This window comes from Lissotriton helveticus, chromosome 10 (genome assembly GCF_964261635.1).
Source record: "Lissotriton helveticus chromosome 10, aLisHel1.1, whole genome shotgun sequence".
Classification (NCBI taxonomy): domain Eukaryota; kingdom Metazoa; phylum Chordata; class Amphibia; order Caudata; family Salamandridae; genus Lissotriton; species Lissotriton helveticus.
In genome coordinates this window covers 263,656,342-263,669,627 of record NC_136071.1, presented here as the reverse complement: position 1 = coordinate 263,669,627, position 13,286 = coordinate 263,656,342, and the positions used below count along the sequence as shown (strand labels likewise).

At 42.7% G+C, this 13,286-nt stretch overlaps 1 protein-coding gene across 1 annotated transcript in view; it reads left to right on the top strand.

Annotated features, from left to right (window-relative positions):
• Window positions 1-491: 491 nt before the first annotated feature.
• Window positions 492-13,286, top strand: part of CRHR2 (corticotropin releasing hormone receptor 2) — a 1,496,074-nt gene continuing 1,483,279 nt past the window's right edge. The window contains exon 1 of the mRNA XM_078665281.1: window positions 492-875. Coding sequence (XP_078521407.1) covers window positions 840-875 — 36 coding nt within the window. The 5' untranslated portion in view covers window positions 492-839. The remainder of the gene's footprint in view (window positions 876-13,286) is intronic.

Here is a 13,286-nt window from a genome sequence, read left to right as displayed (position 1 = left end):
GTGACAGGACACTGTGAGGGGGCAGACAGCACTTCTGTGAGATGACTGCGAGCTCTCAGGGGAAACAGCGAACTGGCTGGGATTTGTGAAGAAACAGTACGTTGTGAGGGCAAAAAGGTGATGTGAAACGGGACACGCTGCACAGTGCACTGTGAGAGGATACTCCGTACTGTAAAAGGGCGCAATTCGCATTGTGGAGATATCATACTTCTTAATTAAAGGTTACGTCATACTTGCTCTCTGTGGACTCTGCGGTGAAAGGATGAACTTCAGTGTCAGCACACACTGCAGTGTGAGAGGAGACTGTAGGAAGTGAGGCCCGCTACATTTGGAGTGTATGCGCAGCACTTTTAGTGAAAGTGCTCGATACCATCTGCGTACACTGCACTTTCAGGGTATACAGTGCAAAGCCAGTGAATCCACTTTGAGAGGGCACACTGCGCAGTGAATGATACACTGCACCGCAGGTGACTGCGCTGCACTGTGAGAGGATCCACTGAACCGTCATTGTGTCCACTGTGAGAGGTTAAACTGCGCTGTGAAAGGACACACCGCGTCAGGAAATGGCACACTGCGCTTTGAGGGGTTGCACTGCACCGTGAGAGGATGCACTTCACTCTGAAAAGTATTACTGCCTCGTGAGGGGGCCGCGAGCGTTCCCGCCTTGAGAGGTTACACAGCTGGGCAGTGTGCACTTCGCCCCGCGAGAGGACCCACTCGCCTCCCTGGCGGAGAGGTGTGCTGCTGAGTCCAGAGTGACGCCGCCCGCCTGCCCTGCTCTCTCCTCCCGTCAGCACCCGTGGCATGGAGCCGGAGGTGCGGCTCCCACAGCTCCCGCTATGATAACCAAGGCAGCCGCTCTGCTGCTCTCCCAAGTAAGTCCTCTTTGGGGGTTCCCTGGCCTCTTTTTGGTCGTGTCTGTTCTCGTCACCCTCACACCTAAGGTGAGAGGTTTCTGGCACTCGGCGCTCGCTGTCTCGCATCTTTTCTCCTTTATAAAGTGCATGCCTTCTTAAAGTGGTTTTATGAATGTTTCTTCCAGCGTTGATGCAGCTTGTATATGTATACGGTAAAGTTTCGTGCTCATGTCCGGATGCAATGTCTTGACCTTGTGAGTTTCAGAGGCGCCTGTCAGCCTATAGGACCTCTCCTCGTGTTGGCTTGTATAATGCGCCTCTCTTGTATAAAGATGAATAATATTGCAAATAAACGCAGTCGCTTATTTAAAATTATAAACGCACGTTGGGCAAGGGAAGCGCAGCTTGAAGAGGTGTCATGAGAAACAGAACTCATTATTGGGTGGGAAGAACCCATTGTCTGTATGCTGGCTGCAGGCTTAAACTGAACACACCGCATGCGAGTTTGTTTACCTTTTCCTGAAACCTGACAACTGCGCCTTATTCACCTACCTCAGAGCCCCAGAAGCAGACCGAAAAACCTTCTCTCGGTATATGGATGTTGTCGTATTTATGATTTACTTCTTGCATATCCCCTAGCTGCAGTATCTCCCGAGAGTGCTTTGAAGCATGTTCTAGCCTTATGCAGCACTATTCGAGGAAAATAAAACAATGTGAAATAATAAGCTGAAGCGTTCATCCTATTTAATGTCGACGTCAGCGCGTGCGTTTGGAAAGAAGGGTGTTTATAACATGCAAGTTCAGGCTTTTATTAGCTGGTTCCAACATTTTTTTTAAGTGAACGATATTGTCACGACCAATGAAACTTTGGCCAGATTTGCTTTTATTTAGCGCAAGCACTGAACGGACGCCAAGTGCTAATTTGTGATGAAGAGAAGTGCCCACTTTCCAATGCAAAGTGCATTTTGCCCTATGGGTGTTTGATCCCTGCCCGTCACCACTATACCACTATTTCAAAGATAACGGACAAGAGGGTTGGACCTCTAAATCGCACATTTTGAGTGAAAATATATTTTGCTGTTACAAATTCACACAACAGTGTTCTTATTGAGTGGGATAAATACAACTTTTAGGTGCACATAGTCAGATTCCTAGTGATGTAAGCAGCGTTATGGCCTGTCCTTTTGAAAATTATATTATTTAGACGTGTTGAACCTTTTACTACATCATATACTACTGATTGTCGCTCCATGACCCAAGGCCGTTTTGTAATGTCATTCTAAACTTTTCAGCCCAAATTAAACTTTGAGCTGAAAAAGTTCATGCGATCCCAGGGCAAACTAGCTGTACTTCACAGAGTGCCAACCCCCTCTTCAATTTTGTCTGCAAAGGGGTCTAACGGAGAAGGGTCGGACTGGGACAGAAAATAGCCCATTGCAACACTGCAGACTGCTGCAGTGCTGTTTTGCATGAGTATCAGTACATCTGAGCTGGCATCTCAGAAGACATACAAATGTAAACAAAGTATACAGTGTCTTAACTAGATGTAGCAAAGGGTTTACTGATTGACATACGATATCAAGGTTATATCTACCCTAAAACCCAAGTAATCAAATGTGAAGTATCAACAATACAGGGAAAAAACTACATACCCAAAGATATTTACCTGCACGCAATGGTTATACCTAGGACATATCTTAAGAAGTGTTACTTAATATGTATACCAGATAATTGCGGTGCTGCTGGGCTCTTCTATTGTTCCGAAAAAACAAGAACCAGCAGAGTATTATTTGTAAATGCTCAAATTGGGCAAAGATTGTTTTCATTTTATGCAGCAATTCCTTGGAAAATAATTTTTCCACATTTTCAAACTAAGTTTGGTGGATGGTCCTAAATTCATCATGGTGGAGGAGGACAATATATCTACCACCTTGATTGACCACATATAGAGATCACCACTGGCCCAGTGATTAGCTTTGAACTCTGACAGGAATCGCCTTCATGGCAGATCCTGTTGAGGTACAAAAAGTTTGGTGATGTGAATCATGTAGCACCAACCCCAGCTCTGGAGCACGCAAATGACTACGCCACACACGAAACTCTGAAATACACTTCTTCATTCTTCGACTTTCAACCGTTAACTCAATGTACTGAGTCATAGACTTTATTGACTACACCCAGACACACTCAAATACCTCCCAACTGATTATGTAACTCTGTTAGGAGTCTGCCTAGGACCACAAGGGTCTTACAGTATATGATCACTTGACACTGCATCTCTCTCTTTTCCAAACAAAAAATACGGACAACATATATACATTAGGGCTCCTCAATGAGTTGTCGAGGTGCTCGCTCCAATTTTTCTAGATCGAGTCGTAAAAGGCAAAGGAGTTACACTGTCATTTGGCATCGTAGCTGTAGACTCAGATGTTTGACTTGGACACTCAGGTGTACTTATTTCACTCCTGAGGTCTGGAGCTGACAAATATCCAAGCAGGTGTTTGAAATGGGATGAGTCTCTGGTAATGGACTTTCTGGGATGTTGAGCTGTCACCATATGTCCTTTATTTGTCATGACTCTAAATGTAGCATTCTTGTGTTTCCGCTTTTGCTTGACTAGGACTCAGTCTCCTTTAAAAACACTGTCTCTGGTGCTTCTGTGCTTATCTGCATAGGCCTGCATCTTTCTTTTGTGAGAAGCATCCGTGACACGACTCTCATCAGTGTCTAGTACTCGGCAATTGGTCCATTGTGGTAGATTTGTCCCAATGGCTCTCCCAAACAGCAATATATCAGGGCTAACACTTGTTTAGAAGGGAGAGTTGACCAATAGGTATGAAGAGCTGGACCCAAAGCTGACTTGAGATTGATTCCTTCAAGCCAAGAATGCCAAACAACTTTCTTTAGGGATCCCATAAATCATTCAATAACGTCATTTGCCTGTGGCCAGCGAGGCACGCGTATCTGATGCTTAATGTTCAAACTGCTAAGAAAGTCTTATAGCTCTCTGCTATTGAGGGTAGGACCATTGCCAGATTTGAGGGTGAAGGGAACACCCAGCAAAACATATCTTCCTGCCTCTCGATGATTTTGTCATATGTGGTCGATGATAAATCTTTCTCTAAGGGAGAACGTGAGTACTCATCAATCACTACCATGAGATGATGGCCATTGTTTAAAGGTCCGAAGAAATCAACTGCAATTTTCTCCCACCCTTGTTTAGGAACACAAGACATATCTAGCAGATGCCACATTTTCTTTAGAGACAAGCAGTTACACAGGTGACATGCTTTCAGTTTTTTCTCGACTCGCTCGTCAAGGCAAGGAAACCACACTCGGTCTCTGAGGGCTCTCTTGGTGGCTGCAATCCCATGATGCCCTTCTTGTGCCACTTCAATAACTTGTCTTAAGCTCTCAGGTATGACAATTCTCAAACCTCTTAGTATGATACCTTCTTGAGTGACAGAATTTGATATTCAACGTAATCACAATGTGTCACAAGGCATTAATTTCCAAAATCAATTCAAAACAAGGACTCCTCCATACGGAAAGTGTCGACGCGGTCGCATTTCAGCCTTCCGGTAAATCTGGCCTCTTCAGGACAGGGCGATAAAGAACACAAAAAGCTCAATCCGGCAGCAGCAGATAACCGGTCACTCAAGGGACACCAACTACTTCTTATGTAAAGCTGGCTTTGATGCGTTTTCATTCGCATCTCAATCTCATTCCAACACGGTCCACACGGTCACTCAAGTCAGCGTGTATTTCCTCTTCTAACAAACACATGGGGCCGCCATCATGGTCGGAATCACATCTCTTGGTGGCTGCAATCCCATTATGCCCTTCTTGTGCCACTTCAATAACTTGTCCTAAGCTCTCAGGTATCACAATTCTCAAACCTCTTAGTATGATACCTTCTTGAGTGACAGAATTTGATATTCAACGTAATTTGTGAGCGGTCGATTATGTTTTCTCCATGATTGCGCTGCATTAAAATGCTTGAGTGTGAGCATGTCTCAGTCTGTATTGGTAGCAACAAGGATTTGCTCAATGGGTAGAGCTGCAGGAGTGCTATACTTCACTATGAAATAAATGTATTCTTCAGCCGCTTTAGGCGTTACACTGTGATGATGTAATGGCACTTGTGAGAAGTAATCTGCAGGTTTTTTTTACCTTCTCCGGCTTCTGCACAACTTTAGTCATACTCTTGCAATCTCATCCCCCACTTCTCGATGTGAGGGTACATCTTGACTTTCTGATTCCCCAAAATAGTGACTAACACCTGGTGGTCCATGACAAATGGGAAATGCTTTCCGCACAGAAACACATGAAAATGTTCACAAGCCCACACTACAGCCAGGCTCTCCTATTCCTGGCTGAGAATAGGCACGTTCAGTCTAAAACTGACTTTGGATGGCAAAGATCACAATGTGTCTCTGAGCATTTGGATGTCCATTGTCTTAAGCAAGGATCGTGAAAAATCCCACTGGACTTGCATCTACAACAATCTCAATAAGTAATTTTGGATCAAATTAAGCTATTTAAGTTGCATCTTCAATTGCGTTTTTGATTTTCTTGACATTTTGATCACATTCAGAGGACCATTGGAAGGGAACATTCTTCTTTGTCCACTCTCGTAATGGGACACTCATCGTGGCAAAATCATAAATGTATCTGGAGCAATAGCTGGCCATGCCTAAGAAAGACCACAGCAAGGTTACATCTTGCACAGGACAGGTAGATGGCAATGCTTGTACTGTTTCAGGATCTGGAGCTATTCCCAGTTCAGAGAAAATATGCCCAAAGACTTTGAGTTTGGTTTTGAGAAACTCACACTTTTCTGCATTTAATGTGAGACCTGCATCGGTAAGAAAACAACACGCTTGCATAAGAGTTTGTTATGTTCCTTTCATGTAGCCCCAAACACTAATATATCATCACTGCAGTTAAAAGCCTGTGTGACAGTTTGGATTACTCAGAAAATTGCATCCTGAAAGATGTCTGCAGCCGGTGACACACCAAAACAGAGTCTTTTGTATCTGAACAAACCAACATGAGTTGAAAAAGTAGTAATGAACTTACAGTTCTCTTCCAGCTGGAGGTGATGGTCTCCTTTGTTCATAACAAGATGTGAGAATATTATGGCACCATTCAGCTGTGTAATCATGTCTGCTATGTGTGGACCCGGATGTCTGTCTCTCTCCATTGCTTTTTTGGCCTAGTGCATATCAACACAAATGCACAGTGCACCGTCACTGTCCTTTTTTGGCACTACCACTATGGGTGAAAACCATGGCGTTGGACCAGTAGAGCGCTTGATGATGTCATGCTTTAATAATGTTTCCAGTTCTTTCCCAAATGCCTCCTGTAAATGAAAAGCAATCCGAAAGTGTCGCTGAGCAACAGGACAAATGTCTTAATTATTGTGAAGTTGCACCTTCATTGTCTTAAGTTTCCCTAGTCCATGAAATAACTATGGGAATTGACTTACTATTTTAGAACGTGACTGATTGACTGACTAACTCACTCACATACTAATAAAGTGCTCGATTGTAGAGGCGTCTTGACGCTGCGGTGAGTAGGTACCATTGCACATGCTCGCTGGCCTAAGTGCTGGGGAAGAGCCAGGTCTTAACCAATTTCCTAAAAAGAGACCTATTGGACTGTAATCTAAGCATGATCAGGAAAGTATTCCACAATTTAGCCGCTGGATGGGTGAGGCTCTTGCCACCCTATCTGGCTTTTCTTATCTTAGGGACCAGTACCAGCCCTGTATTGGCTGACCTAAGATTCCGCCGCAGCGAGTACCAGGAGAAAATCTTTTGAATATCCATGGCTCCTACTCCACATAGTGCTTCATGAACAAGACAGAGGGCTTTGAATTCTACTTGATGTTGACCTTGGAGCCAGTGAAGCTGTCTGATACTAGGGGACATAGGGTGATGTTTAGGATTATCAAGCAGCAGTCGTATTTCCCCATTCTGCAAGGACTGCAGTTTGGTGGTCTGGCCTTTATCAATTCCCAGGTATAAAGCATTACCATAGTCTATCTGTGAAAGGACAAGAGCTCCTATCACCATTTTCCTGAGGGTTAGTGGAATAAATGGCAGAATTTTATGCAAAATTTTCAGAGTGAAGAAACAGGAGAAGGTTAGCTGGTTGATTTGGTTTTCAAACTTTAGTTCACCATCAAATATGAAACCGAGGTTTCTAGCCTTAGTCACAGGGACAGGACAATCCCCCTCCTCGGAAGGCCACCATAATTGGCTTCATACTGAAGGACCCAACCCAAACTCAATGACCTCAGTCTTTTCAATGTTAAGCTTAAGAAAGTTTGAGTTCATCCAAGCCATAACTGAGTTAAGGCAGTTACAAAGGCTGATAGCTGTAGTGTCCACCCTCTGTATGAATGATACCACTATCTAGGTATCGTCTGCATATGAGATTAGTGGAAAGCCACAATCTTTGATTAATCTAGCCAGAGGGGTGACTTATATGTTAAACAGCGTTGGTGACAAAGCTGACCCCTGTGGGACTCCGCACGAGAGGCAGAGGTTTGCTGACTTAAGACCATCCCAGTGGATCAACTGCTCCCTGGCTGCCATAAAGGGTTAGAGCCGTCTTTTTGATACCTTCTGCCTTCAGCCGCTGCAGTAATACCGCATGGTTAACGGTATCAAATGCTGCTGGTAGGTCAACCAGGATGAAGACGGCTCTGCCCCCCCCCCATCCATCAGTCTACGGATCTCCTCTGTGCCCATGATCAAGGCAGACTCAGTGGAATGTCGAGATCTAAAGCCATGTTGGGTGTAGTATAGGAGGATGTTGCAATCTAGATAGTCAGTGAGTTCAATATTAATAGCTTTCTTTAAGATTTTGGTCGGTAGTGGTAGACACGATATTGGATGATAGTGTTTCACCTCAGATGGGTCCAATGTAGATTTCTTTAGGATAGGCCTGATACAAGCCTTTTTCAATGATTGTGGAAAACCCCCGGAAATAATAACCTCATTTATGAGGTGAGTCAGGTAAGTACTAGTTATCCCAGAAACAAGGTGCAGAATAGAAGGGGGGCATGGAGGTTGTGGTTTATAGATATCAGTCCAATGTCAGCAGCAGTGCTGAGACTGAGTAGACATGAACTCTGTGAAGTACCTTAGAGAACAGAAATTAGTGCTTGAACTATCCTTTTCTTATGCCCCATAGTCACTATAAATGACACTTGACTTTGCAATGGCGGAGAAGCAGCCCACGTGTACACATTTGTTTTTCATTGGTGTTAGATGTGGTATCAGAGACAGTCCATTGTATTTTTCTGCTGGCATGATGTTCATCGATGCACCACTGTCTATATGAAAGTTGGATGACAGTCATTCACCTTTAGCTTGATCCTAGGGTATTGGCCAAATGAGTCAGGTCATTTCATGTGGCGATCTCTCTTCGATTTGTGTTCTTCTTTGCAAGCAGCCAGTCCTAAATGTGCATGTTTTTCTGTGGTCGACATCACAATTACACATCAATCTTCTTCACTGTCGCTTGATGATGATGCTGAAGAGCCTTTGAAAGATGACTGATAACAATTGACTCTGTTTAGTGTCTACTTGCCTAAATTGATGAGGGCATTTGGCCTTGTGGGCATGGCTAGAATGCATCTGAAACTTTCTGGCACTCATTTTCTCTTTTCGTTGTGATGTAAGTAGTTTCTCTTTTAATTTGCAGACCATTATGAAATTATTTTCTCTCCCACAGTCTTTCCATATCTGACCAATGGAGGGACATTTACCTTTATGTGGACACGAGAATCCACATGGGAAGCACAATTTCTTTTTCTTCTGAGACATCATCTTCTGGGCATGCTCTTTGTGTTTCCGCTTACTTTTCATGATCAAAGCTGATTCATTCTGGGTTGTTCCAGCTTCCATATCAGCAGCCTGTTGATATGCACGTGCCTCTGCTCTCGCAGCCATGAGCACCTTTTCTAGAATGACCGTCTCTCTCAGCATGCATCGTCTGAATGAATTGTAGAGGCAACAATCGATAACTCTAAGACGCATGGCTTCTTCATTATTGGATTCACTGAATTTGCAATGCTTGATGTGGGTATTAAGTATTTCAACAAACTCATCCATCGTTTCACCATCTTGCTCTCTTGCATAGTTAAAAATGTATCTTTCATAGTCCACATTTGGCATTGGGTTGAACTTGGCTTCCAACGTTGCCTTGAATTGACAGTACAATATTTCATCAGCTTGTGGTATTTCCTTTATCACTTCTTTCACATCATCACCTACAAGGTTCTTTAAGTATTTGATGATCTTTTTGTCATCAACTTCTTCTAGAGAATCTATGAGGTCATCAAACTTTTCGATCCATGCAGTCCATCTGGTGCCAATGTTTTGCTTTTTGGAGGTATCGAATGGCAGTGGTGGTTTCAGGAACACTGCAGCTCCATAATTTGTGTTGGGACGCTGACGTTTCGAGTATATGTTGCCCAGTTGATGGTTGCTGCTCACTTAGAACTGCACCTTCTGTATGCATTAGCTGTATGTTTACTTCTGGGTCACTGAACCTAGGCTGATGTCGTACGGTGCCATCCTCTTTATTGATGGTGCTTAATGTTCGTCACCGCTTTCAACTTTGTGCATCGTACCTGGTCATCATACCTGGCGGTCACTGCCTTTAGTGCTTCTTCCTGCCTGGTTGTAACTGCCTTGAGAATTTCTGTTTTGTATGGATGACATTTCGGTGTTACTCTGTGGCGTACTATCTCTTCTTTTGGCCTTACCACTAGGCTTCAGGCAGGTTCTCTGACGGTGCTCCTCTATAGGGCCTTCACCTTCTATGAGGGCCTTGTATGAACTAGAGTGGTGCTTTGACTCCACATACACCAACCGCAGCTTGCTTCTTGGGGCTCATGTGGCCTTGGCATGCTCTCCGGGAAAGCAGTCTCATTTCTTTGGAGCACGCATCCCCTACTCGTTGCTAGTTGTAGCATCCTCTCCAGCTCAAAAGCACGCAAATGACTACTCCACACATAGAACTCAGTACTGCATGACTTTATTCTTCGAAATGCAACTGTTAACTGAACGTACTGCGTCATAGACTTTATTGACCACACCCAGGCACACCCAAATACCTCCCAACTGATTACGTAACTTTTTAAGGAGTCAGCTTACAACCACATAGGTCCTGCTGCACATGATCACACAAGACTACAGATGACTATTGTTGGTTTTGACAGCTATCTACCACACTTTAACAAACTTTGTGATTCCCAAAAACAAGCTTCCAAAGTGGAAATTTGTTATTGAACAACAACAAAATAGTGACCCCCTACACCTGGGGAGGTTAATTCCTGCGACGTGGGGGTCATTATTGTTTTTTCCTGTACTTTTGCACCAAGTAAAACAGGATATCACACTGTAACCCATCATTAGGGCGGGAAGAGTTATACCTTTCCACTTTCTACTTGCAGTGAACCCTAAATAGGATGATTGGATCATCTGTTTGATTCCCAGTGTACTCTGCAACTTTTGTGACAGAGTACCCGGTCCTCCAAACTCCAAATCAGCCCCTAAGTATTATTAGCTGAGATTCTGGTGATCCTTAAAGTTGTCTATAGCAGTGCTTTATGTATTCTTTCAGTGATGGTAGCATCAAGATGCTCCAGGGTGAAAGTGTTCTCTTAATATCAACTGCAAGTACTTTTGACCTGGCACAGATTCAACTTCAACACATCTTCTAATGGGTCTTTCTCTCTCTGAACTTTAAAGTGGGCAATAGAGGCCTATTCATCTAAAAATAGTTGTATGTTGGTATACTTAAATCCTTGTCATGTGAAGTTTTTATAAACTTTTTATAGCACATGGATCATCAGATAATTGTCAACATACAATATATTTGATATGTTTATGATATGTGAATTGGCATAGTGTCCGTGAACACGAAATTAAAGCTCTTTGCATTTTATACTTACGTAGTACTGATTCTGAATTTATAAGTCATAATGAATGTTTGATGATTGATCAAACTGATATGTATGATTGAGATTTTGCAGTGTGGTCTATTGATGTCCCAAGGAGAGATTGTTATTTGACGATATACAGGCTAGTCCATAACAATTGATTGGTAATGTTGTCTCATTAGTAACGTTTTTTGAGAAATCTTTAATAAGTTCTAGGGAAGTCATTGCAACTTCTCAACGTTTTTTCTTTTGGGACTTATACTTGAAAATTATGAATTGTGTTGCAATTTATGTCACCAAAGACTAGATGTACAAAGCATTTTTCCGGTCGCTTATGGCCCAAATCACTGAATCAAGCCATTTTGCAATCAGAAAAATGTTTTTTCAAATGTACGAAATGTAAAATGCGATTTGGCAGCTTATCACCAAATTGCAATTTGCATCTGCGATTCAGTATGTGCAAGGGGCATGCTTTGGGTGTCCCTTCCAAATACATACTTGGAATGGTATATATTACTGTTTTGCAACCTTATTTCAGTTGCAAAACATTCATAATGTGCCACTATTTTAAAGGTGGTGGTAACCCATTCACATAAGACCCCTTTCCCCTTTGTGAATCTTGAAAAAATATTTTTTAAGAGGAGGCAGTGGTCCCATAAAATAGGTAGGCAATCTCAATGGCTGCCGGCATGGCTCGTGGGCGTGGAAAGGCTGGGGGGACGCAGGCTGCAATGTAAATATGTTTTAAAAAATAAAATAACACTTACCTTACCACCACCGGGTCCTGCATCTATTCTCCTTTTCTCCTGCATCCGACTCCAGGAACAGGAAGCAGGCAGCTAGGCTCCCTCCCCTAACCAATCACATGATTGTTTTAGGCAACCCTAGCGGGTGAACCAAACAGTCATTGCGCACTTAGAATTGGGCAAATCACTGCTCCCCTGCTCAGCTGCCCCGCCCCACCCCTCACGCAAGCTGCTGCAGCAGGAGGACAAAATAAGATGATAATAACATGACGTTATACATTTTTATCATTTATTTTTATTTTATTTTCTTGCTTGAAGGCAGTGGAGCAAAGCTCCTCAGCCTTAGCGGAGTAGCCGCCACTGGACAATCTTTCCTAGTTGAGTGCTAATTCTGATACGGGTGTAACCACTTGTTTGCTCCTAGATTGCAGGTCGGGATGTAACTGCCTCGGTGTGTCAGACGGCCCCCGGCCGTCTCACGTCACGGTGGCCGTGTGCGGAGGACGTCCGGGGGCCGTCCGAACCGGGCATGCATAGAGTTATCCTGCACAGCGGGGATATTCCTGCCACAGCGAAGCGGGTAATTGTGTACCTCTGCTGTTTTTCACAACACAATTAGTTTTAGGTAAACACTGGCTTAAACAACAAAAGCAAATAAAACAAGTCTCAGCTTTACACAAATCAGGAAGGTCGGAACATCTAAAATCTGCAGTAGTTGTGCACCAGATAACGGATACACCCCACGTTTTTTGTTGTTATTGCCTGAGCATATTTAAGGCTCTAAAGCAATGCCTGAGTCAAAATGAGGGATTGAGTGTTCCCATCCTCACAATACCATTAAGCATAGAAAAAAAGGAAAAGATAAACTTGCAAAAAATGTATCTGTAAAATGTTTCCATTTTTGATAGAAACGCTTTGAAAGACACAAACATACATTTTCAAGCTTGGTAGAATCGTTATAGGGAGAAGAATCTCGCAATTTGGTGAGCATTATTTCTCAATGAAAAAAATAATGTAATAAAAGTCAAAGATAAATGTGGAAATGTCACAGTTTTCATGAAAGACAATATAAGGGAACTTCACAAAAGGTTGCCTGCTAAACTGTCTTTTCATCTCCCTGATAATATTATTGCAACTAAAATAAAACATGATCCCTTTTTGGTACCTGCGTCACAGGCAGAATTGGAACCAATCTTCTTTAAAAAACAAAACATCCCAGAAATCAACTGCTAAGTGTCAGCTTGGGATCAGACCATTGAGGCAAACATAGTCAATATCAAGTTGGTTTCCAAACTTTTGTTTTAAAAAGCGCCAAGGATATTTTATTAAAAGTAAAATAATCAGAAGGAAGATTAATGATAAATGAAATCTATTGATTATTTCTGCCTGGAACATTACTTAAGCCTGGTAATAAGTGCATTTCACAGTCCCAGCGAATGCATCAATTATTTACCAGGAAACATACCGCAAATAGATGATAAAGTAATTGTCTGGCATCCTTTCCTAAACTAAGGAGGAAGTAATGCTTTAAGCAACCCTTTGTCATTTCCCTGTTGTTGATATAAACATAAAAAGGAATTCTGGGAAATGCGTGGAATAATTGAGACTCATAAGGAGCAATTACTTTTTGGATAAGAAGTTATGCATCAATTCTTTATCCTGAAAGGCTTAATATTAACTTTAACCTGCGTACCAGAAGTTAAGCAACAAATTAATGCA